General features: G+C 40.1%; 2 protein-coding genes across 13 annotated transcripts in view; one reads left to right on the top strand and one right to left on the bottom strand.

Moving 5' to 3' along the window:
- LOC309656113 (uncharacterized protein) overlaps positions 1–26576 on the bottom strand; it is a 761916-nt gene that overhangs the window by 111958 nt on the left and 623382 nt on the right. The gene's annotated exons all lie outside the window — the stretch shown is intronic.
- The window catches only part of NPAS3 (neuronal PAS domain protein 3), an 858029-nt gene that overhangs the window by 784694 nt on the left and 46759 nt on the right, over positions 1–26576 (top strand). For all 12 annotated transcript variants that reach the window (XM_082452092.1, XM_082452090.1, XM_082452091.1 and 9 more), the window contains one exon: positions 7466–7584. In XM_082452092.1, the coding sequence (XP_082308218.1) occupies positions 7466–7584 (119 nt within the window). The remainder of the gene's footprint in view (positions 1–7465; positions 7585–26576) is intronic.

The raw sequence follows: 26576 nt of genomic DNA, 5'->3' as shown, positions 1-26576 counted from the left end.
GCCTTCACAAAGGTGTTTATGTATTGTTATTTTGTTTGGTACTACAAAGACTAAGTCCTGATGCCCTTTGTCTGACATCGTGTTTGTCGTTAAAAAAAGAGAGAAAGAAAGGAAAGGAAGGAAGGAAATAAAAGAAGGAAACAGAAAAGGAAAAAAAAGCCTCAATGTTATTGAGTATGTTTTATATGAGGAATTGGCTCGTAACCACTTTATAGTCATGATAAAAGCACTGCCACACTCGATCCCATAAGCAATATTGGTAATGGAATCCAAGCAGCATCTCGGGAGGACATGCTATATTTTTCTCCCAGAATAGATCCCTCAAGTGGCAACATTTATAGGGAGTCTCCAGTAAGATTTAAAACCGTCGCAGTATTCAGATGGCGTGTTCTCTGGAGTACACAGCCTGCTGCAGAACGGGTCATGTGGGATATCATACACTCTCAAAGTCTATCTTTACAATCCCCAGTTTTTCCCCTTGAACTTTCCTGAAGCTTAGGAGTTGTGTATAGAAACACCCACTGGTAGCAGCTTGACTCTGACACTGTGTGTATTTCCCCGAGTGGTATCATCCAAACACCAACTGTGGAGCAGCAGGTGGCAGCTGAACGCTCTCCCTTCCCTCAGGGGACAGCCCCCCAAGTACCAACCCCTGCCGGGCGCAGGAAACCTGACCGCCAACCTTATGCATCACAATTCTCATCCGAGGCAGGCAGATATTGCCGGGGAGCTTGTGCTGACAGGTGGCATGGGTTGGCAGATTATTATTTTTTCCTCTTTTTTTGGCGGATTATTTTTAATGTTATACTGAAAGAAGTTTATTACATCATTATTGAACCACAATTATTTTCACAGCTATGCTCTAGAGTTTCAGTTAATGATTCACAAGTTTCTAAACAGAGCTGAAGACTCACAACTGAGTGGGAGCAGGAATCAGTCCTAATGAGACTTCAATAAATTTGGCTTTTCCGTCATACTCCAGAGCAAGCACTGAAGCTGAGAGAGGCTGATTGCCGAGCCAGAGGGTAGTGGCTGCAACTGCATTTGCCTGACATCCAAAAGGTGGTACAACTTGGGTCCACGGAAAATGGTGGGCACTGCCTCCCTGCCAGTGGCCGAGGATCTCTACTAAGGTCCGTCACCCCCTTCAAAGTCACCCTGGCACATGGTAGAGGATGGTAAAGGACAGCCCAGTGGGATGGAAACCAACTCCCAAAAGACAGAGAGCAAAGTATTCTCTAATTCTGGGCAAAAGCAGGCCAATCCTCTTTTCTTAAGACCACACCCACTAATCCATGACTCTCAAAACAACACTTAGCAAAAAATGCTTCCTTAGAAATGAATACAAGAAGAGGACGTAATGATTCCCTCTCCTCCAAAAAAGAAGAAAAGACTTCTTGGGACAAGACGTTTGGTGTGAGAGAATGGGCAGGGGTAAAATGAATAATTCTTCTTAAAAGAATGCATCCGAATATTACTGTATTCAACATGCAAACTGAGTGCCTACTTATGTAAAACATAATCCTAGGCACTTGGGGGGGGCATGAGTTGGGGGCTGGAGAAGAGTGGGAATAGATACAACAAAAGATAAGCAAGATGTCAAGCCTGCCTTTCAAGATATCAGAGTCTTGCAGATGACGCTGTTGACAGCACCTTCTGCAAACTGCACATTTTAAAAAATCAGTTGAGCATTTAGCTTTGAAAACACAGACCCCACTTTAAAAAATCAGCACTGCAGGTAGTTTTCCTTACATATGTGAATTCACCAGGTACTGACACTCTGGGCAAGGCATTCCTTCTCAAAATCACATGAGTCTTACCCACGTACATGGTTGTCACATATCAAAACAAGGTTATGATTTGTCCAAAAAGAGGTTCCACGTGGGTGTTATATTATCTGTCTTTGCATAACAAATTACCCTCAATACTGATAGATTTTTAAAAAGCAAAGATATCTCATTTTATAGGTCAGGAATCCAGTAGCAGCTTGTCAGAGTTAGCTGTAGCTTGGGATTGCTCGTGAGGTTGCCATGGAGATGTCAGTCAGAGCATAGTCATCTGAACGCTTGATTGGGGCAGGAGGGTCCACATCTAAGCTCACTCACGTGACTGTGAGTAGGAAGCCTCAGTGCCTGACTACATTAGCCTCCCCATAGGGCTGCTCAAGTGTCCTTACAACATGGCAGCTGGTTTCCATCAGAGTGAATGACCCGGGAGACAGCAACAAGGAAGCCACGCTGCCTGTTATGACCAAGTCATACACCGCCAACTCTGCCACATGCTATTTATTAGAAGTAAGTCACCAAGTCTAGCCCACACTCAAGGGGAAAGGAAGTAGGCTACACCTTTTGGAAGGAGGAGTATTGAAGAATTTGTGGCATTTTTAGATTACCACAGTTGTCATCCTGGATAAACATAAAATCCACTGGGACAATTTCCGTGAGAAAAGATTTATTTTTACCATTGGCCTACAATTGGGAAACTAAGTTGGAGAGATCTTATTACATTAATGTCAATGTTTAATGAATATTAGTTATTGAATACATTAAATATATGTAAATAATACATGTGTGTATATATGTATGTATACATATGTGTGTATATATACACATATTTTATATATATTTATTTATATATATACATATATACACACACACGTATATGTATATACATATAAATCTTTGCTGTGGGTTTAAGGAACCATGCTATGTGCTATAGGGAATCAAAGTTAGACCTGTCTCCACCCTGCTGCCCTAGCATAAGAGATAAAATGAGAATATAAATAAATGTAAGAACTGGAATACTGGACATATCATGAACTTTGGAGTCAAACAGATCATGGCTGTGTGCTCTGCCACTGACTATCTGGGAGACTTGGACAACATATATTTTTATATGATAATAAAGATTTGATATTTTCATCTGTCAGTTTGGGCTAAGTTATGTTGCAGTAAATAAAACAATCCCCAAATTACAACAAAGATTATTTCGGTGAGGGTGGGCTAAAGAGTCTGTCCCACATTTTCCTCATTCCAAGACCTGGGCTGATGGAGCAGCTACCATCTGAAATGTTGGAAATCACCAGAGCAGAGAGAAAGAGAAAGTAGCACCTCGCGACCTGCCCTTCTCGAAGATTCCACCTGAAAGTGACACGACTTTTGCTCACATTCCACTGGCCACAGAAAGCCACATGATCAAACCTAACTTCCAAGTGGCTGAGGAAGTGCAGGAAAACTTTTGTAAGAAAAGAAATAACTTGTTACATACTTGACATATACTCATTCTAAAGTTCTAAAGTACATCAGTATCTAACAAAGCTAACAGCATATGCTAGTGAAACAGTTTGGCTTTATCAAGATAATTGCAGAATGAACCAACATCTCTTCCCTTGTCTTGTGAAAGTCATTTTGGTCGTTCGCACTTTGCACAGAATTTCTGAAAAAGGAAAGACTCATTTAGGCAATGAAGTGGTGGAAGAGTATATTTAACTTCATATCTTAATAACTTAGCCCAATGCCACTTCTCCTTTAAAAGGAAAAATACTATGTTCACACTTGAGGAGTTTTGACTTTTCTCAGAACTTAACTTCTCTTTTCTCTCCCACCCCCATCAGGATTTGATGGCAGTTGGAGGCTCTGACACTAGGGTTGCACCACAGACATTTGGAGTGTGCTAAAAAGAAAGGCCCTCCTTATGCTTTGGCCTCACCCACTTGCAGGGACCCTTGAGAGAATCCCAGAAGTGCTCAGCATACACCTGGCCCGTGGCTTGGCCAGTGAGAACTAGATGGTTCTCAGCCACCTCCGCTTCCCTACCTTCATCACCACCTCCTGCCCCTTCATAATAATAAGGAAGCAGCAACTACAGTACCAGTTAGGGAATCATAAACAGAGGTGGAATAACGCAGATATGCTTTCACATTATGGTGGAATTTGCCAACATAAAAATTATTACAATTTTTGTTATAAATTGTTCTGTAAATCTCACAAAATATGCAAAAACTGACATTTCAAGAGCTGAGATCATTTAGATTTACTTAAAAGTTGAGGCCCTTGAGATTCACCAAAAGAGAGTCTATTTCTTTATCTAGCTTTCAGTTGTGTGGGTCTTGTTTTTGTTTTCTTTTTCAGCTCCTTGTTTATAATTCATAGGTCAAAACTGGCCATATCTGGGCTTTGACCACTTAATCCAGCTTTACCCATCAATTTCTCCTTTGTCTCCGGCAGCAGATATAACTTCTCTGAATCCCAAATTTCTTATCAGATCATGCAGCAATCATGGCCTGTCTCAAAAAGCTGACAGAAAAGCGTGGGATATCTAGAAAGCACTCCAATACGCTTTTTTGACATAGATTGGTTCCACGGTCTTTATAGAGCAGCAGTCCTAAGGATACTTTTCTCACTATTTTGTCCTCTCTTCATATCCGCCCAACACACACACACATCCTTTGTCTATTCAGTGCTACGGTCATGTCGCACGCCACCAAGGCCATGCTCCCTTGGCTGTCTCCCAATAGAACCTTCATCACAATCCGTGCTTCTCACCTGAGACACTTAGAAAGCTTCTGTTCTGAAGTGGCTGCTCCTGTCACATGCAGATAATATGTCTCTTTGCATGAGAGACACCACTGTCAGAGCTGGGATAACCAGAGCATATTTGCCAGCCCTTGAGCAAACGTGTGTACGTGTACGTGTGTGCTGGCAATGAGTTTGCCACGTATCCTTTGAAAGGGCCAGGGTGGCAGGGTACTTCTGTCCCTGTCCTCAGAATTAGGCCGTGTGGAATTAAAGCAGAAATCTTTATCAGAAATCAAACTCTTTTCGAAGTTGCCCTCTCTCTTCTCCCTGACCACCCCCCAAATCCCTATGCTCTTGAAAGACAGCTTGAGGACCAGTTTAGATTTTCAATCTCAGCTCCACTGGGGCAAAATCTGACCTCAGCATTCATCTCACACCAGTTGTCCTGGGTTTAATGAACGCTGCTCCTGTATATGTTGGAGATTTAACACATGGGGCGGGGGGATGGGGGCGTTACATTCACTGCCCAGCCAGAGCAGGACGCAGCATTCGGCTCCACAGCTCATGGGAGGCTCGTGTCTCCCATTGTGTCACCCAGCGGGAAGCACCTTTGCTGGGGTCTCTAAAGTGCCCACTAAGTGTCTACCTGTGCAGTTCCACGTACTAAAAACAATAACAATTTCTAACGATGCCTGAATTATTCACAGTTACGTGGTTCCTTCCTTCCTGGGTCAGGGTATCCTGGACCCCAGCAAACATAGTTCGCTTTTCTGGGAAGTTGCTTTTTTCCTCAGCTGTTGCAAACACAATCTCGCTGAACAGAGCTGAACTGTTGAGGCTAAGTTTGTGGTGTGGATTCTGATGGCTTCAGGTTAGTTCAAGTCTCTGAGGACCAGGGCCAATAAATGTGAAAAGGACACTCGTAGATTGGCATACTTTTCCACTTCCACCAGAATGAAAAAGTGCTATAAATTAAGTCTAACCTTAAATGTATAATCTGTCCTTGGGAGGAAGGAAAAAAAAAAAAGAGATATAGCATCTTCAAGCTCTCGGCATCCCTTACGAGAAAAAATTGTTCTAAGGGTCTCTGATCTTGTGTTTTAGTAAAATAGAACTGCACGGCTGACTGACAGTTCGGATCTAAAGCATTTACGTTTAAGTTTTGATCTCTCTGCTTTTGATTAAAACTAATGAGCTCATTTAATTCAAAATGGGAATCTCTGATAAGAGAAATAAGGTTGATGTGATTGGATTAGAGGGGCAAATTAAACTCTTAGAGCAGAAGTTTGTGCTTATATAGTGTATTAAAAAGCTGTTGGCGTATTATAGCGTGTTAGATGATGAGAAAAATTTCATAGTAATTCATATTTAATCAGAAGAAATGAAAGTACTAAATATAACATGGCTCTGCTTTTCCCTCGAGTGATAAAAAGCTGTACATTGAAAATGACATCAGATCCGTGCTCTCTAAGACAAAAAAAAGAAGAAAATCTTAAGAGAGACACATAAGAAGGGACACTTGTCAGTGGTTCCATCACCCCAGAAGAGAAATGCTGTAAATGTAGGAAAATATAGTCATATTAAGACAAGAATGATACAAGAAAAGCCCTAGACCACAAATAGCAAGGCTTCTGTTATTATAGTAGCTCGTATTTTTCTTTCATCTGAGCATCAAGTCTAATATAAAAAATAGACGTTTCTTTCCCTTAAAAATGTATGGGATATGTTTCATAATTTAAAACTGAAAAGCTTGTTTTGCCTATTTTTCTTTGTGTTTTAATAGCTATTTTCACACCTACTTAATTCTTAAATCTCTTTACACATATTTCTTGACCTTCATCCTAGGGAAAATTAGTGCTCTTGTAGGGCTGCTCAAAAGAAATTCAATTTTGTTGTTGGACATGTTTTTTTTTTTTACTTTAGAATAAGAGAAACTTTAAACTACTATTTTAGAAGAGTAAAATTAGAATGTTATTAGGCTTTAAAACCCCCAAATTAATTTCTTTTCAGGAAAATACTTAAATTTATAAAACACCTTGGAAGTTTATTTTTAAAGGAAATAGATTCACGTTGCCTTCTGGCCCGTTTGCATAAAGGTGGTTTTAGATCAGCAAGGCTGCAAACTACCATTTTAAGTCAAAACATATTCTGCTTAGTCTAAATACACTTAAAGGGAAAGAGTAACTATCTTGCTTAAGGGAAGCAACTATGATTTTCTCATATCGGAAGCAAAGAAGTAAAAACATAGAGGCTGTTTTTTATTCTGATGAGGGCAGGGGACAAGCTGCCACTAGTGACAGGAAGAGAAGGTTGACACCGGGAGTAGTTTTTGTTTCTGTCTGTATATCCCATTCTCAGCCCTCTACCTCGAGTCAATTGAGAAGACTTCATGCCTCTTATTCTCCATAGCGAAGGAAACTGACTCAGAAGGGCAAGGACACGGGCCAGGGTATGGCTGCCCAATCTTGATGGTGCCATGGTTCTTAGAACTCCCCAGTAGGCAACTGATCCAAGAAGGTATTTGCAGGGAGAACAAAAAGCAAGTCATCCTTACTCTCATCTGAAGCATCTCTGCCCGAGTCTTGGTTGATCCCATAAATCTCTGGGGTCCTTGTTTTTTGTGACTGTTCTCTCCATGTGCACCAGCCAAGCCTCAGGATGTGCTACAGTTACTTACTTACTATCAGACCCCGCTTGGGGAGCTGCTGGAACTTGAAAGGCCTGAAAAGCCCTTGCTAGAAACTGGAAAGGAGTTTCTTCAGACACATTAATTTTTCTTTTTTCTTTTCTGCAAAGTAAACATTTTCTAAATGAGGTAAATTGATTACTACACTCTTAGCACCCATCAGTCATTTATTTTTAGTGAACTCAAGGATCGTACCTGAGCGGTAGCTGAGAAGGGCTGTGTAGAGATCTAAATCATGTGTATGTATTTTTGTATTCTTCAGTGGAATCAACCAGCCCCAGTCTGCTAACCACTGAAAACACCCTTGAGCGTTCGTTTTTCATCCGAATGAAATCTACTCTGACCAAACGTGGCGTGCACATCAAATCATCAGGATATAAGGTAAGCTGGGCTCCAGCAGGGGAAAGACTTCTGTCTCGGGTCAATCCTAGGTCACTTGCATTGAGTTTCCCAGCTGCTTTGGGTCCATATAATCAATACATGTGATCTTGAGCAGCCCACAGGGTTCTTAGTTATCTTCCTGTCTCAAGGCAGGGGATTCATTACACCCCTCATTCTCACTTCAGACAGTGCTGGTGCACTAAATGCCTCAGCGAGTGTCTTTCCTTAAAACACATGTTAATAATGCATCAAGTGCTTCAGCACATGCTAGAAATTCACTTTGATGGAGAAGGTGAGCCAAATTCACATCCGTCCTTAAGATGACCATTCTAGAACTACTACTATAAGAATTCTACTTCTCCCACCTCCCCCTTCCAATCCCCCCCTTTCTCTTTAGAGAAAGACTGTCCATTTTAATAACAGCTTGGCCACCAAGATTCACACATGTAGATAAGAAAATCAGGTTGGACGTCAGAAATCCTAATTTTGAAATCACAGTGACTGAACATTCAGTCACACCTTAGCATAGATAGAACACTCCACATACAGAAAATATGTTCCGCACAACAGCAAAGACCAAGTCCAGAGTCATAATCTACATTATTACCATTCTAAGGTTAAGGATATAAAAGCTTTCTAATCTTGGGAAATTCCAACGTTTCAGTTACTATAGCAACATAAATTAAGACCTATGAAATTCATGAAATGCCTTTGGCAACCCGAATCTTATCAGTTTTACAACACACTAACCAATCTTTCAAACAATATTTATTATATGAGGAAGGCAAACAGATGGAATGCACTGTCGCTGTGGCCAGCATGACCTTTCCCCACTGGACAGTCTAGAGCTTCCGGTAGCCCAGTTCTTGTGGGACAATGCCATAACCTTGTCAGGGATGGTAACGGTCATTTTCGTCAGGCTTTAAAAACCTTGCATAAGTCATCAGGAGGCTAGCAGCTGCAGAAAAGTAAGAATCAGGCATTTTCTTTGACATTAATTCTTCTGTAAAAAGGAAGGTTGTGGTAAAGCAGGTCCTTCTAAGGATGACCTTTAGCTGAGCTGTCCTACAGCCCAAAGGGCACGTGTGGAACACCCTTAACCTTTACCAGGGTTCAAAGCAAGGGAGAGGACCCCCGGGCAGCGCCCTGTGCAGTAGCTCCCCCTACAGAGGGATTTGTTGACCTGTTACAAAGGGATATGTCGGAGGACAAAAAACAGACTACCTTTAGGACCATCATGTATTTTCCTGCCTCACGGAAACACTGTACATTTATTAGTTGCTAACTGTGTAGCCTCAGCCAGTTTGGAATTCTATAAGCAAACTATAGGTGTAGTGATTATTGTCATTTTAATGCTAGAAAGATGCATTGTTGGCATTCCAACTTTTCTGTCAGCATTTGTTCTTCACCTTTCCTGGTTTTTCCTGGTTTGTAGCAGGCATATCCCAGAAGGGAAGAAGGGTGGAAGAGGTGAGGTATATTTTGAAAAAGCAATATCTAGTGTAATTCAATATCATTAGATAACTTAATTTTTTGAAAACCAACAAAAAATTATTATTACTTTCATACAACAAACTAGAGATTGTAAAGCTCTGCAACATTTTATTTGCCCAAAAGTGGGAGGTATGGTAAAAAAAAAAAATAATATTAACAACAATATAGAGAAATAGTTTGAGTTTCAGTCTAGGCGAGAGACTAAGTGGCTTGGGTTCTGTTGGTTCTGTCATTCGGGCAGCTCAGTCAAGCTGTTTGGCTACATGATCTGAAATTGGAGAAGCTAATTTCTTAAATATTGACAGAACATTCATTCACTATTTTGACAAATGTTTACTGAACTCCTAATATGGAGCTTGTTCAAGATCCTAAACTCAGCTTTGAACAACAAAAAGTCCCTGCCAACTGCTAACGAACAGGGGGGAAAGAGACCATAATAAGTAAATAAATAAAGAAGGTGATTTCAGAGGGCGATGAAGGCTAAAACAACAGTAGCTAACGTTTGTGCGCACTACAATATGCTGAGCGTGGGACAGCTTATGTGTATTAATCCTCATGACAATCCAGGAGGAGAGCGTTTTCATTGTTTCCATTTTACAGATGAAAAAACTAAGGCTGGAGAGGTTAGTTACACACCCAGGTTCACACACTGAAGGGACAGAGCTGGGGTTTGAGCTCGGGAAGTCTGGCTCCATGTCCCCTGCACTTAACCACTAGGCAACACTATTAGGCATAGAGTGAAGCAAGGTAATGTGAGGGAGTGGCTGGTGGGGACCACTTTAGACAGGGTCACAGAAGGTCTCCCTGAGGAGGTGACATGTCACCTGTGAGAGGTGAATGAAAAGGGACCTCCATGAAAACATAAATGGAAGAAGAGTGTTTCTGGAGCTCCTCTGGTTTAGGATTAAGACACCTTGCTCTAAGAAGGGAAACAAAATATTAAAAAGCATAACCTTGAACATCCAGGATTAGAAGAGATTTAGAAGCTGTTCCAGTTTCCATCAAATTATATAATGTTAAAGTGATCATACTCCTCTGACAGTACCTCTTTCTCAAGATATCCTGAAAGTCTCCATCCAATGCTCACTTTCCTCCCTAGAACTGCTAACATGAGAGTTGATTCATCCACTGTTCCCCCAATAAGATGAATCATTCAACAGACCCAGCTCTCCCCTCCTCCTCCACAGTGAACTTCCCTCATTAATTAACCTTGTCTGGAAGTTAGTGGAAGAGCTGATGAGAAGCCGTGACATGACACAGCTGAATAACATCCCTATTTATCTGTTCATTCTCAGTAAATAAATCTAACAGCTTATAAAACATTCAAATAAAACTGGTAATCACCCCACCACCACACAATAAACACAAATAAAAAGAAACAGAGATGATAATTTCTCCATACTCCCAGTATTCTCCCTAATTTATTACCATTGTTTGCTTCTTTCTTTTTCCCTTAGTTAAAGATTCAAGATGTTAAGCCTTGCTCAGTGCACGTCACTATATTTCTCTCCATTTTTTCTGTGTCCTTGGCACATGGGCTGTTCTCACTTTCTCCATCACTTTTTAGTGTTATCATTGTTGTCACTGACAGTAATAATAGTAGCAGAAGTACCACTTATTGAATATTGGCAGGCACCGTACCGCTTTATACTTATTTTGTCTAATCCCCACAACTTTATATAAAAACTTCCTCTGTGCTGGGCATTGTTCAAGCTTTATGTTCTATTATTATGCCCATTTTGCAGGTGGTGAAACTGAGGCTTTCAAAGTTTCAATACTTTGCCTATATTCATTCTTACAGCTCTTAAGTAGCTACTGAGGAGCCAGGATTGATCCAGGCATTTAGGTTCCAGAGTCTGCCCTGTTCACTCCTCTGCTTCAATGCTTAATGGATTAAGTCCAAAGAAGCGCTCAGCACAAACTGGACCTCAGCAAAGGAAAAATTAATCTAAGTTTTTAAAAGAAAATCCTCTTGCCTGATTAAGACCTTCCCTTGGTGGCTCAACATATTCCACAGCACTAGTGTACAGAGATTTACCTTCCTTTCTAGGGTATATGATACCCACTCAGATACCCAGGACCAACAATTCTAGCCAAAGAAGTGCCAGTCTGGATCTGCTAATTCAGGTAGAGAGTGGGATATAAATTGGCGTTGCTTCCACACCCCAGGCCTCAGGAAAGTCACCCTCTCTCCTCCGATGAAGTTTCCCAGCTGTGAGCTGACATGCCTTGTCTCTGTCCCCATTTGCTTTGAAATCCACAGTAGTGCATTAGCTGGACCAGCCACTTTTTAAGCCTCCGGGGCTTCCTTGCTGTTTAGGTCTCATTGCTGGCCACATATCTTAACATAACAGGGCTCTTCCTTTCAGTTGCACTGCATCAATATTCTGCCTTCTTGATTAGGTCTAGGTCTGGGGGTAACTTCTTGGGTATAGCACAGGGGACAAAAGGAGATAATGTAATCAGGGAAATTAGAGAAGGAAAGACTTATAGGGTCACCTCCTTACCTCTTGTCTTTGGAGGATAGTTTCCTTTGGGGTGGTACTGTCCATTTTATAACCTATTCTTAAATGCCCACTGGCACCACTGTGATTTCTAGAGTATTTATCCACACACATGGTGATGTCCTACCTCTCAAGGTATGGTAGAACATCCTCGACTGGGGAACACAGACAGAGAGAGAATCTCCGTTATGTTTATACAGTGCTGAGAATGACTCCTTGAAAATCCTCAAGTTCCGGGAGTTCCTGCTCTGACACATACAAACAGATTACTAAGGGAGGATGGGGGAGCTCCAGATACTTAAAAATAAACAGTCCCCCATCTGGGATGATTTGGCTATGGATTTGCCTGTAGCTACGTGTTGAGCTAAATGATTTCTGAAATCTATCCAACCTCCTTATGGTATAAAGAGTCAGAGTATAAATAATAATAGAGAAAATACTGTGTAGGTCCGCTAGTTTATTCAGGCTGCTGATATAAGTCAACTTTAAGAATCTCTGTCGATATCTAAACATGAGGTAACAAAAGCAAAAAATTAGAGGGTGCTAATTAGCTAAAGGCAATTCTTTTGTCTTTTCTAAGCCCACAAATGTGAACATCTTTTAAATCTTCTCTTGTTCATTTTTTTAAATTCATGGTTGTATCCATTCTGTAGAGTAAGGCACTTCCATAATTTTAACAGCCATTTGTTTTCTTTGGGGTGTCATAGATGCCTTCAAGGATTTGATGAAATCTGTAGCACCTCTCCCAAGGTAAATGCATTTTCCATCAGGAAGTTCTTGAATCCCTGAAGTGTATCCAGTGATTTCAGATTACAAAACCCTATTTAATATCTTTGGTACTTATTAAGAAATCAAGTTAGTGCATCTTCCAGAATTTATTTCACCAATATCACAGTAGTCCTTTCCTTCCTCCACATTTCTCCCTCCCTTTTGCCCATTGAGTGTTAATAATACATATTGAAGTCCTGTGACAAAAGACATCAACTCCTAGATTACCAAAGGACAAAGTGAAGATTTACGTTTTGATCCCCACGTGCACATAATCTTCTGAAAAAGTATTTTTCAGAAAATATTTTTAATAAAAATAACACCGACTATTAAAAGATTTTATCTGTGGTTGAGAATTATTTTCTGTGGCACACGGTCCTCCTTTGTTTCCTGGTCGCGTCACTAGGATTTCCAATGTCAAAATCACAGCTAGGTCAATTTTAGAGTTGAAGGCTTTTCATATGCAAACGTGTTCCTGATTGAATGCGTATACTGACAAGACTCAAGATGATAGCAGACTAGAAGGGAATTACTACTGTTTCAACCATCTGGGATTTTAGTTCTTGGTTTAATTCTTATTAAACCAAGTCTATAATACTAAGATATCAACCCCTCCCTCTTGATCACCTGCCACTTTACTGTGCTGCCAGAGTTGGTTGAATCCACCTGCTTCTATCGCCATTCTTCCAGTTTAATGCCTTTTTCTGGATCTGTTGTGAGAAATTCCCAAATTACCTCCCAGAAGATTTACTTCTCCATTCTACCGTGAATTCTGCTCCAGGGAATAGCTTCCCAAAGTCTCAGTGATCATTTATTTCTCTGCTCCTGAGTCTTCAATGGTTCACAGTGCCAACATATTCAAGAATTTAGTCCTTGGCTACCACCATCTCCATCATTCGTTTTTGGAACTCTTAGTACTGATGCTCTAATAAAATCAGTCCAATCATCTTTCCTGAAATACATCTGCATACTCACACTGCTGTGCTTTTGGCCATGATTTTTTTTTTCCTAAAATGCCTTTCTGCCACACTTCCACCTGGAAAACTCTTACTCAACCAGTATGGCACCACTCAAATATCACTTCTTTTTGCATCTCCCCCAATGCACCTGTCCCTTCTCCTCTGTGCTAAAATAGCATTTTTAGTTTTTACTTAAGTGCTCTGTGCCTTGGTTTTCTCACCTGTAAGATAAAACTATTATTAGTGTGTAACCCAAAGAATCTTTCTACAGATCAAATGAGATAACACAGTCTAGCTATTTTCTCTCCATTTTATGAAGCACTTTTATATAACCTCATATGAACCTCCCAATAATTCTTTTAGGTAATTGTCTCTGTTTCCAGTCTTGAAGATGGGTAAAACTGAGCCACAGAAGTATGAATTGACTTGTCTAAAGTCACATAAATGGTAAATGGCAAAACTGAGAGAAATATCCAGATCCTCCAACTTCAAATTCCTTCTTCTTTCCCATAAACTACATTGGATACTGGGTGCTTTCTTATTCTGCTTTCTTCCCTCAGCACCTAGCATAGTATGCTGCATGTAGTTGCCATTCAGTAAATGTTAATTGAATTGAATTTCATGCTCTCTCTTTTTCTGAGATAACAGTGAAAATGTTGACAGTACTGAGCCCTATAACATACCACTACAGAACCTGCTAACTGACATCAGTGTCTCTTAGATGTGACCACTGGAGCAGCTGTGCACCCAGATGACTCTACCATGATCTGGCTCCCATTCCTCCATCTTGCCTGCTACAATATCGTTACTCTGTACCAGTGCACCTTATGAAAATCAGAATATATCACATCTACAGCATTCCCTTGAGCCATCAGTTGAGAATTCCTTTCAGAAAACAAAAAATAGAGTCATCTTAGCATCACTTATTCATCAGGATTTCATATTGGCATCTGATGATCACCACTTTATTTCTATTAAATCATCTTTCAAGACTTTTTTTCTGGATATTAACATTTTGAGGCTCTATATCTCTGAAAACTAGAGCAATATTATCCTGCATTCTGGCACAACTCCATGATTTGTTAAAGACTGCTAAGAATATGTGAAGTGTTGTTATGGGAAGGCTGGTTCTTTCTTTGCCCAAGAGGGTAACTGTATGCAGTGAGTTTTAATTGTACCAGGAGAAGTTTAGCTTGGAGCTATGACCAGCACTAATGTAGGGGACAATGGGGAGGTCGTCCTTCTCTGGAGATTTCTAAGAGCATACACGAAACTCATCACTTAGGAGTCTCTGCTCATAGACAAGTGTGGACAGATTAGATGCCATCTGGATGTTTCTCCAGTCTGAGATTGAGAAATATTCCAGATGTCCGGACATATCAATGCTTCTCCTGAAGCCTTTGCTTCAGCTTTGTGTTGTCTTGAAATGACGACTATGGTATTCCAAGCTTCACAAAATGTAACTGCCTTGTCAAATCTATAGATGAATTTTCAGAGAAGACCAAAAATTCTGTCAACCCATTCAGGCTTTCTAAGACTACGTATGTATTGCCTTTCAATCCTCAACCCAGACACCCAGAATAAATTGAAGGAGAAAAAACTTCCAGAGTAGAACTTACAGGCAGAGGTTACCCTTATGAAAAATGCAAATAGAGGAGAGAACCAATAAAATCAAGTTTTTAAAATCCTATTATCTCCTTTTAGTCCCTGCTCACCTCTGCACAATTGTCCATTACAATGTGGTTTCCAGTGTCATTTTAAATATAACTGACATTGTTTCTGATCTTAAAGAATTCATTTCCCATTACCAAGACATGATAGTAGTTCTAGCTTGGGATATGCCATTTCTGCCCGGACTAATCAGCTAGCTGTTTTACCAACTAGAGGCATAATCGCTAGCCATTCTGTGAAGTGTCTGTAAACTCTATGTCAGTAACTGCCACCCAAGTATGTTGCTAACTTACAGGTACTTCATTTTCCATTGTACAGATTTTAGAAAGCAGGTAGACAAACAAGAGCATCCCATCTTTGACTAATTCTAGATCTTTTCAGTTTGGCTTTCTGAGTCTTTGCTTGCTAAGAATAATGAAAATGACGATCACTTTGAAAATGACATCAATGATGCAAAAATTAACAAACTTTTCTGTATATAAAGTCATTTAACTAACGAATACCCTTCCAAAATTATCATAATGTCTTTGTAAGTATCTTCTCAATCTAACAGATTTTAAAATATCATCTATTATGAGACTTTGGCCAATTAAAAAGATTTTTAAAAGAAAGAAAAAACAGACTTAAGAACAAAAAGTAAACATAAGCACAGTCCCTCGCTTTTTCAAGCTCAGCACTCTTGGATGTGCTGAGATGCCCCAACAATAGCTACAAAGGTCCACAATTTCCGTTTCCCTAAAGTAATCTCTTGATCCAGTGGTCCAAAGTAGCAGTTACCTAACTCTTTACAGAGTTCAAGGGCTTCCAGATATGATACCTTGTCTGACCCTCATTACCTCAAAATTCTCTCACTGAAGAGTGATTAACCGCATAGGCTGTGACATCAAACAGCCCAAAATTTGGACTTGGTCCTGCCTTTTCTGACTCAATGGTTTTAAGTATATTGTTTAACCTCTTTAAGCATCTATTTCCTCTCCTGTAAAGTGAGAGTACCAATGGAACCTCCTTCATAAGACTATTGTGAAATAAAGTGGGTAGTGCAGATACAGTCAGTTCTACCACAATGCCTGGTCCATGGTGAGCACACAATACGTGTTCATATGTGAAGTTTCATGTTTATGGAACTCGTATTGTGAGTTTGATAAAGGTTGATCTAGACAGTCCAAAACCTTAACTTCCACACCTCTGCATATGCACCTATAACTATGGAAAAGTAGTAATTCATCAATAATATTTCTGATTGTCTCCTGGAAGTTACGTGTGCTCTAGAATAATAAATGATTTCTTCTGAATATAGAAAATGCATTTACTTCTGGGAAATTTCTCCCTGCTCAAGTGTGCTGAATATGGATTTGATTAGAAGATACAAAATATAACTGAAATACGTCATCTGCCCCTTTAACAAAAGAAACACAGACCAAATGGTTTTCTTTGGTATTGATTTAGCATCATGGCAAAACTAATATAGCCCTTTAATGTAAGAAATGAAGTAGGGGCAGGGCCAATTTGTTGTTGTTGATCTCTGGAATAAATGGAGCTTCTAGGTTCCTATAAGCCCACAAGTCTTCACAGTTTGCTTAAAGCATCTACATACACATAAACTGAACCCCCTGAGGAAGGCAGACCATCACTGTGGCTTGAGCCCAGCTTTGCCTCAGGAGTACCATACACGACATTCCAGAGAAGATTTGGTTGACTCATTCCAAGTACAGAAAAAGAGCCAGGATCCTGGAGTTCCTATCTTCTCATGTAGTGACTTCCTAGGCGACGAGGGACTAATCTCATTTTTCCACCTCTCTATGAACGTCCTCCACTATCAGACTAAAAGAATGGCCTCACTGCAAAGTGCTTTGAGTTACAAGACTCTGATTTAAACAAGAGTCATCTCTGTAATCAGTTCTCAACCCTCTGTAGTAATATTCAAGAGAGAGACTTTGGCCTGCCGCCTTAACTGCGTGCGTGCGTGTGCGTGTGTGCGTGTGTGTGTGTGTGTGTGTGTGTGTGTGTGTGTGTGTGTGTGTGTGTGTGTGTGTGTGTATTTAATCTGAACTATCAGTGGGCAGTGGATATTTCTAAGTTGCCATGTTGGAAACACTGCTTTCAGCTTATTTCTGGCAATGGTCTACAGAAGCAATCCATATAAGTTATTGTTTGACTGGTAGCAGTATTTACACCTCCTTTTCACCAGGGTTTTTGGACCTGCTTTTTATTCTCCCTGGAGTATATATTGCCCTCAGATATACCCATGGGTCACAACTGAATTTCTTGCAGCTTTCTGCTCAGATGTCACTTCCCTCACCACCTCCTATAATATAGCTCAAGACACCCTCTGTCCCCCATCATCTGCTTTATCCTGCTGCCTTACTGTTCTTCATAGCACTTACAATCTAACATAATGTCTTAAATTTGTCTGTATATAATTTTTCTCCCCCATGATAGTGTAAGCTGAAGCTCCTAGAATAGTTTCAGTCACATAGCAGAAATTCAATAAACATTTTTTTTAAAAAAGAAGGGATTTATAAATACGGACATCATCTATACTAACTAAGGCCAGAATATATTCCTTTCTTGGGTCAATATTCCTGTCCTTTAAGGGGGATATAGAGATGAGAATATTCATCCAATAGAATTATACAATTTTTTAGTTTCCAGGCCCTATTGCTAAGTAAGATAAATTGAAGTTTTCTTCAATTTCCTTTTAAAAAACCTTCACTAATGGTTGACATATTCTATGACATATTTTTCATGCTACCATATTCAGTTTTTTGAAAATCAACATGTATTTAACTTGTACCCCACTTATACCCAATTCTAGTGTCTAGAACTCTGGAAGTACAATCAAGAGTCACTTGATTATTACTTGGTAGTTCTGAATATATTTAACAGTTCTCAACAGCTCCTTGTTAAATGTCCTTCAAACTCATGACTCCTTGTAGAAGTCATGAAAACAGAGTGGCTTAATAGGGGCACATCTGGTGAGGGGATTCAGAAAATTTCATCCCGTTACCAGCACATTGCTGCTTACTTGCTATGCAACATTGGACAAGCAGCCTGGTTATTCTGGGCTTCTGTTTCCTTGCTAGAAATGAAACAACGATATGACTTGCCTTCGGTGTTCTTTAGTCATTTGATGGTTGAGATTACTTCCTCCCTAGAGTATGCTCTCTACATTAGGGTGAAAGCCCCTCTGGGATACTCAGGGGGGAATGGAAATAGAGGATCTGCCTAATAGGAGCAGCCCCTGACTCCTGGGAAGAGAGAGCTTAAGGCCTGCCAGGAAGTTCCAACAAAGGCCACACAGTTACCAAGAGCTGCCATATTGCCTCGTGGGCAGTGCTGGTTTGAGAAATATTCCAGCAAACATTTAACCAAATCACTGCAGCAAGGGAGAAGAGGTCTGGGGAGGATTTTGTAATCCTTAGGGAGAGCTCAGTCAACTTTGTACCTTGTCCTATGGATAGACTAGACCCTGAGGAATCAATCTAGATCCTAAATTGAGGGCAAAAATAAGATGATGATTTGATAGTAATACTCTCTTGCCTTATTCCATGAGCAGTGACAAATTTCTTTTCCTTACTCGCTTTAACGTAGTATGTACTCTTTTAATGCCAAAAAACAGACAATATCATGTTCTTATCAAATTTCTCTCTTTTCCCCTTTAATTTTTTTGCAGTTGGCTTATTGTTGTCTGAAATAGTTACGTTTCCAGTTGAAGGGAAACGCATCTTTTAACCTGACTGGAATAGCCCTAGAGGCAGTTAAGTCCTTGAGTTCTTTAACGATAAGTGGAGTTAACGATATCATGTGTCAAATCCCTCAAAGACAGGTAGCATAGACATGTAAAATATTCTTATCCTTAAATTGTTATTTTGTAATAAACTACTATCTTCTCTCTGAAATGCATCTTTTCTCTCTGTCCACTGGATGGCTCAGGAGAGTGATACAGTTTGCCTAAGGACCCAGATCCCAAGCATCTCGGCACAGTGGAGGAACCTTAAGTTATGTGGACTTTACCTCTAGGACACAGAAGTGGTGGTGCCTAATAAATACTTCCCTGTTCTCAAGCCCTCAGCCCTGTTAGGTCAACCATAGTGAATCAGAACCCAGAAGTCAACATGGATGGACAGCAAGCCAGTCAGTAGGTGAAAAGGGAATGAAGCCCAGAACCAACAGGCCATACGATCACCGTGCCATAGAGGGAAACAGAATCCAAAACCTGGAGAGGCCCCTCATCCAAACTTCCTCCCCAGACAGTGGTTCTCCCCTTGGGGAAAGCATCAGTGGAGGTGCCACAGAGCCCATGACACATTTTGACCCCCAAAGGATCTTTTTCTTCCTGCATACATAAATCACACCTCCTAATCATGCCATCCAGTCCTGAAAATGTTACAAGGCTAGTGCTCTGCTAGTGAGAATTCATAGGCACCTGCTCTTGATTTTCTTCCTACTTAGAATAATTTTCACACAGCCATGATATTGCCGAATGACTCTGTTCAGAGTTCCAAATGGTAAGGCTCAAACGAGAAGGGATATGTTGGGTGTTTGGATTGTAATGATTTCAGCTCTTCCTCTTTTTTTACAGCATCATTAGTAATCTGTCATTCTAATAATAATAATTCCCTTTTGACACCATGGAGGTAAGAAGAAATCATCACTGACATCAAAAATGAGGTGATATTTCAGCAGTATTATTTTACCAAAGATAAAATGGAAAGCTTTATTACTCCCCATGCCTTTAAAGAAAGCTGAACAAGGCATATGCTGACCCTAGAGCTTATCTACTTGAGTTCCTTCCAGACTGATATGAAATAACTAATTTTAATTCTTCCAACCAGAGTTTCAGAATGTGGTTTCCTCCAAAGTTTTCCATCTACGTAATGGAAACATTTTCAAAAACAAGCTTTATCCATCCATAATAAACTGGGGAATCAAAAGAAAAGTCTATTGTAACTAAGAACAATTTATAATTTTCATTCTTCAGCATCACCTTTTGTTCCAAGTATTTAGGAATTGATTTCACTCAGTCATGCATTCAATACTGATTGTGTACCTGTTGTGTATTACACACTGTACTGGGCACTAGGAAGACAAAGATGGATAAAAGAGAGTCCTTGGTCCAGAGAACAGAGTCTAGACTTATGCAGGCACACAAAGAAATGGCCAAGACAATAATACAATATGTGCTGTAATAGGGATCTGTTCAAGGGCAATGCAAGGAAGTACAGATGGTCCCTGACTTACGATGTTTTGACTTATGAATTTTCAACTTTACGATGGCACACGAGTGATAGACATTCAGTAGAAACTATATTTCAGATTTCAAATTTTGATCTTTTCCTGAACTAGCGATATGTAATACAATAGTCTCACTGATGCTGGGCAGCTGCAGCCCTGTGATCATGAGGTTAAACAGCTGATACACTTCAACCATTCTGTACCCATTCTCTTTTTTACTTTCAGTACATTATTCAATAAATTACATGAGGTTTTCAATGCTTTCTTTAAAAATAGACTTTGTGGGCTTCCCTGGTGGCGCAGTAGTTAAGAATCCGCCTGCCAATGCAGGGGACACGGGTTCGAGCCCTGGTCCGGGAAGATCCCACATGCCGCAGAGCAACTAAGCCCGTGTGCCACAACTACTGAGCCTGCGCTCAAGAGCCTGCGAGCCGCAACTACTGAGCCCATGTGCTGCAACTACTGAAGCCTGAGTGCCCTAGAGCCCGTGCTCCACAACAAGAGAAGCCACCACAATGAGAAGCGCATGCACCGCAACAAAGAGTAGCCCCCGCTCGCCGCAACTAGAGAAAGTCCGTGCACAGCAACAAAGACCCAATGCAGCCAAAAATAAATAAAAATAAATAAATTTGTAAAAAAAAATAAAGTGAAATTAGCTTTAAAAAAAAAGTAGACTTTGTGTTAGATGATTTTGCCCAACTGCAGGCTAAAGTTTAAGTGTTCTGAGCTCGTTTACGGTAGGCTGGGCTAAGCTCTGATGTTTATTAGATTAGGTGTATTACATGCATTTTCTACTTAAAATACTTTCAGCTGATGATGGGTTTATCAGGATGCAACTCCATCGTAAGTCCAAGAAGATCTGTAAATGATTATGTCTGGTGGAAGAGGAGAGAGTCTCAAAGAGAACATGATTTTAGCCAGCTCTTAAAGGATAGACTTACCCTAAGGAGATATTAGGGAAGGAACTCTACACAGACAGAATAGTATCAGCAAAGAGATGAAGGCATCAAGTGCAATGAGCAGCAGGAAATCTGGTCCTCAAGGGAATCAGGAGTGAAAACATCTGATCTGACTCAGCAAATGTAGATGGGAGTAGAAGTCTTTATTTAATAAAGAAGTCTTTATTGTATTTATTTAGTACAATACCAGCCCAATGGGCTAATCAGTGTTCAGGATAACAAGAATGAAGATTAAGACTGTTTCATTCTAACTAAACCTTTTGCTTTCATTGTAAGAAAAAGATCACTATTTTCCGAAAAGGAGACCAAGAAGATTGTTCTCAGCCCCTAGGGTAAGAGAATAAGTATGCGGATTTAAGTCATTGAATAATTCCCTTTGGAATTTTCTCAATGTATTTTTCCTTCCATCATTCTGCCCTATATTGAGGACAGAGATTTCCTCCCCTCACCCCCCTTGAATCTTAGATGCTGGTATAAATAGATATTCTGAAAGCAGAAATATGATTTTCCTAGAACCAGTAACTCAAGAAAAAAACCTAAATTCTTTATGCATTGAAATCTTGGATTGCAAAATGAATCAGAAAAGGAAGACTCACACAGACCTCAGTCACCCAACTACTTGGTCTGTACACTGTTAGGTATCTAGATTCTGGGAAATGTCTGGGTACTTGGCACAATATAAGCAAAGCCTACGTTTCAGGCAGCCTAAGGTTTCCCTTATATATACCATTTACTAAAACCCCTGGCTTTAAGGATGACAACTTTTTCCTCATTAAAAAAAAATTATTTGTTCATCAACTCATTTACTTCTAATGCTGGTTAGCTATCCAGCCTTTCTAGTAATTGTAGCAACCTTTATAAACAGTATTATCTGAGCACCCAATCCCTTTGTTCCAGAAAGATCTCTGCATGTCAGATCAGTTACAATTCACCTGCAATTAAACGACTGTTCTCAAATGAACAGCAACCAATGACATAAAATCTGAATGTGATAACCATGCAAGTATTCAATATTTTAAGTGATATTTAAAAAAATCAAATCCAGTATGTAGCTATTGGATTTTCACTATGAGCATATTTTTGCCCTCTCTCTTCTCCCTCTCCCCAGAAAATAAAATTTTATATTCCTGGATTGAACGCCCAATTACTTTTTTAAAAACAAACATTCAAAAATAAAAAGAAGAAGATCACTTTTGCTTTATTTTTGCAGCGTCTGCGTAGGCTTTATCTTGCTATCAAAGATAATACAAAACTTCAGTGCTTTGTGTTGCAGATCATTAGTTGAGTTGCTTTTTAACTGCTTGATTTTATTTATTTTTCTTACTCAAACATCTTTTTCTTCTCTGAATAATCAATGCTCTCAACTGCTCTCAAATGCATCTACTTCTGTCACTGCAAAGCTAGTTGTAACCCCATGGAGTACCCTCCCAAACCATGCAGGAGCCATTTAAGAGGAGATCTTTTTGTTTAAGTCAGCTCTCAGGATAGAAGGGGAAATCACATCCCCAGTTGGCTCCTGACTTTTTCATTATCAGATGCAGAGGCTAGAAAAGAGAACTGGACAAAAAATGGGTTTGGGTGTGTGTTTGGTTTTTTGGCGTGTGCTAAAGCCACACAGAGCTGATGCACAATAAACAAATATGCATTAGGGGTTGTTTTCAGTCACTTTATAGACATATGCATTCATAAATTTTGTTACGGTTGTAAGAAGCCCACTTTGATGGGACCAAACTCATAGACGAGCTTTCGATCACTGGAGCAACCACAGTCTAACTTTATGTTGACAATTTATCAGCTCCTCTCCATCAAAGAAAATTGTTTTTTAGTGCTTGCCTATTAGCAATCACATGCATAATATGAAATTGAGTTCTGGGGAGGACGGCCTGCCATCTGTCTTTCTGATATTTTTTTTTTTTTTCAGTCTTTCACGCTCAAGTTCAACTTTCTGTGTATCAGAATGCTGTAAAACAGGATTCACCCATAAGATGGGCACTTAGCAAGAAAAATGGGCCAGATACCAATGTTATCTTAGAACTTGCAGACTCTCAAAAAGGAAAATCATTGATACCCCAATCTGTGCATTATCTTTTCAGTGCTCTTCAAATTCTGCCTGCCTCTCAAAGCCAACTTTAGTAAGGCTGATTCTTCTTAGAGAACAGTTCATTAGTGTGCTTCGAGACGTATTAAAACACTTTTATAAAAATAAAAATTCAAAGAGAAAGTGGAATGCAACGTGAGGTTAAGGAAATGGAGCTCTAAAGGATTGGCGTGAAGGATGAAAAAGATGTATTTAGTTTCCCTTCCAAGTTTCAACATGCTAAGATTTTTATCAATAATGTTTTTCTACAACAATACCTGCCTCTGGGAAAATCTGCTCTGTAGCTGTCAGGATTTTACTTCTCAAAATATGCTTAAGATGATTCTGGTAAATTGATAAAAAAAAATAGTACACCCCGCAATGTAAAGAATTGCTCAAAAGCCAATTCATGTGTAACTGCATTTGTGTGGCAGGGCATTTATTATGCTATAAATTCCATCACTGATTTTGGCCAGTTCAGATTGATTCTACAGTAACTGTAAGTAATGAACCTTCCAGAGCCAAAGCGGGGGGAGGAAAGCTGGAGGAGCAGAAATAGCCAGTACGCTTGTGGCTGTGGAAATACAAATCATAGGCTTCATTTAGTCACGGCTCTTATCAGATTGTGCAGCCAATACCCTACAAAGCAGGAAAATATATATCCAGAAAAATCTACAGGTTCCTTGACCTGACTCCAGGAGCTATGACTGGCAGACACAAGGAGAACCCTTCTTAGAGAAAGGAAGAAATTTATTTTTCCTTGAGCCTTTGCTTGCCAAGCTTGTTCTCTCTCATCTTTTTTTTTTTTTTAATTTTTAAAAAAATTTTTTCCATCTAAAATATGGGCAGAAGTCCATCTTACAAGAGCAACAAATATGGAGCTCTCTTTTCCTAGGGAAAAGTTATCCATCCCTGTAGCTTGGCCTCCCTCAGTTCTCAGGCCTGGGACTGCAGACCTTTAGCTTAGAAGAGGCTCCCAGGCATTAGGGTGTCTCTCTTGCCAGTTCAGACTTTTGTGAAGAGGAAAATTGGTTACCCTGGAGTTGATTACCGCGCCTGTAACTAAGAAACTAAGGTAACCAGTGAGATGAACAGCAGGAGAATCAGCACTCGGAGGTGCCCGGTGACCCCCCTGAGGGGGGCGGGGAAGCTGGAGAAAGAAGGAGTAAATGAGAGAAGCTGAGGCAGTAGTCATCTGTGGTGCAGTAAAGCAGTACCATCTAATATTAGAGGGTTGTTCTTTTCTTCTGATATTCTTCAAAAGTGAGCACTAAGGAAATAGGCAGAGTGTGGGGATGGAACAGAGTGTGATTTGGGCTCATGGGTATCAGCAGAGCTAGAACAGAGCAGAGAGAATCTGGGCAGCAGGAGCAGGGAGAGGGACATGGAAAAGGTTGACATTCAAGACACATTTCACCTACAAGGGAGGCCAAGGAAGTCCTACGTTCATTCTAGTTTCCTCTCCTCTCTCACCTCACTTCCATGGAATGCTTAGGAGCAGGGGAGGGGAAAGCGGTGGGAGGGGCAGTGGGCTGGGGTCAGGCCCAGAATGTTGGCTCCAAGGTGATAATATCAGCCTAGGGAGGCCATGGCTTCAGTGGAGTGTGGACAGGCAATATGTCATGTCAATTCTAGGGTGTGTTTCCCCATCCCCATCCTACTGAATTTTCAAAAAATACAGAGGTGCAAACGACAACTCATCTCAGAGAATGACAAAGCAACCTCACTGTCCATTTGACCCCAAGAACAAATACCACAAACTCTTCTGAGACTCTTTTCCTACATTTCTTTTCCCATTCCCTCTTAAGAATCATAGAATTGTAGAGCTTAAAGGTCCATAGATGTGGTGTTTGACTACTGTGAGGGAGGGCTGACAGAAGATACCATTTGGGGCCTCCTGAAATCTGCACATTTCTCACTGGGCTATTTGTTTGAGGGTAATTATTAACTGCCATGTGACGTCTTGTGTAAGAAACCAACGATAGAGCAAGGCAAGTCTTTAGGTATGGGTATCCAGAGTTAGCCAAATGGAGGAGCCCAGAGCCAATTGCGGGGGTGGGTACTGGACAACACAAGCAGGGTACCAGGCCCAGAGTGGACACTTCCAGCTCCAAAGGAAACCTGACAAAAAGCCTCTCCCTGTATGTATCACTTGTTACGATTAGCACTATTGGAACTCACCATCAGTCACGTGCATCCCACTAGCCTATCTGGGCACAGAGTACAGGAGAAGGCGAATGGTGTCACAGTGAAAGAGATGCCATGTTCTGCCGTGAATCCTTTTTTAGAAATGAGTAGGGAATAATAATGAGTTTTGGAAAACTGTGAATTATTTTAGCTCCATTCATAGAGAAGGACTTGCTTCCAAGCTGTGCCTGATGGTTCTGCCATGAGCCATAACACTTGTGCTACTTCTAGTTTGGTTCAGTCTGTTGTTTCCAGCACTCGTGTTGGAATTTGAACATATCACTTAGAAAATCAGAATTATTAAGAGTACTGAATGCTAGTGAACTTCCAGAACTGTTTGTAGTATATTCTACAAGTCAGAGGGAGATAGAAAAATGGGTCTGTGGATAGATAGAGGGATTGTTATATGTCTTTCCAAAATAACTAGACAATTCAGTAGGCATATTTATGAGTGGTTAAGACTACCACAGAATCAATTTGGTGGGTTGTATAAAAATTAACCATTAATTGAAGACTAAAATATTTGTACAGAAATTGATTCACACATGTCATTGGAATCTAAACCCTCTACAGCCATCAGCTATGTAATAGTCATTGTTTTTGCCCAATACAGCTACCAAACAAATTAATTAAAATTATCTATAAATTATTAAAAGCTGAAAGTCATCATCAATACAGATATTTATAAGTAGCTCTTGTATATGTAATGACTAACATCAAAAATAATCTTGTAGATGGCATTTTTGGTGACTTGGTAGAATGTACTAAGCCGTGGTCTTAAAATCAACAAATGTAGCTTTTAGTCCTGGTTTTGCCATTTGGTATGTATATGACTTTACGGAAATCATGTAGCCTCCCTGAGTCTGCTGAAAGCAAATAATAGTGCCCCTTCTGAAATATCACAGAGTTACTATGAGATTAATACAACATGAGTGAAAATGTTCTGAAAACTCTAAGTCTCTGTTAATACCCCATATTATCTTTATTGAATTATAACTGTAAAATCGAATATTTTAGCATTTCAGAAGATATTGGCTTAGCTTATGTTTATCACTAGGAATTGATCTTTTTCCCCATTTTATTTCTGGTCTTGGTGCATATATTTTTGTGAAGAGAGGCTGTTTTTCATAGGAGCCTA

The sequence above is a fragment of the Balaenoptera physalus genome, assembly GCF_965194825.1.
Source record: "Balaenoptera physalus genome assembly, chromosome: 2".
Lineage (NCBI taxonomy): Eukaryota > Metazoa > Chordata > Mammalia > Artiodactyla > Balaenopteridae > Balaenoptera > Balaenoptera physalus.
The sequence above is the reverse complement of the archived record's forward strand: the minus strand, read 5'-3'. Positions and strand labels throughout refer to the sequence as shown.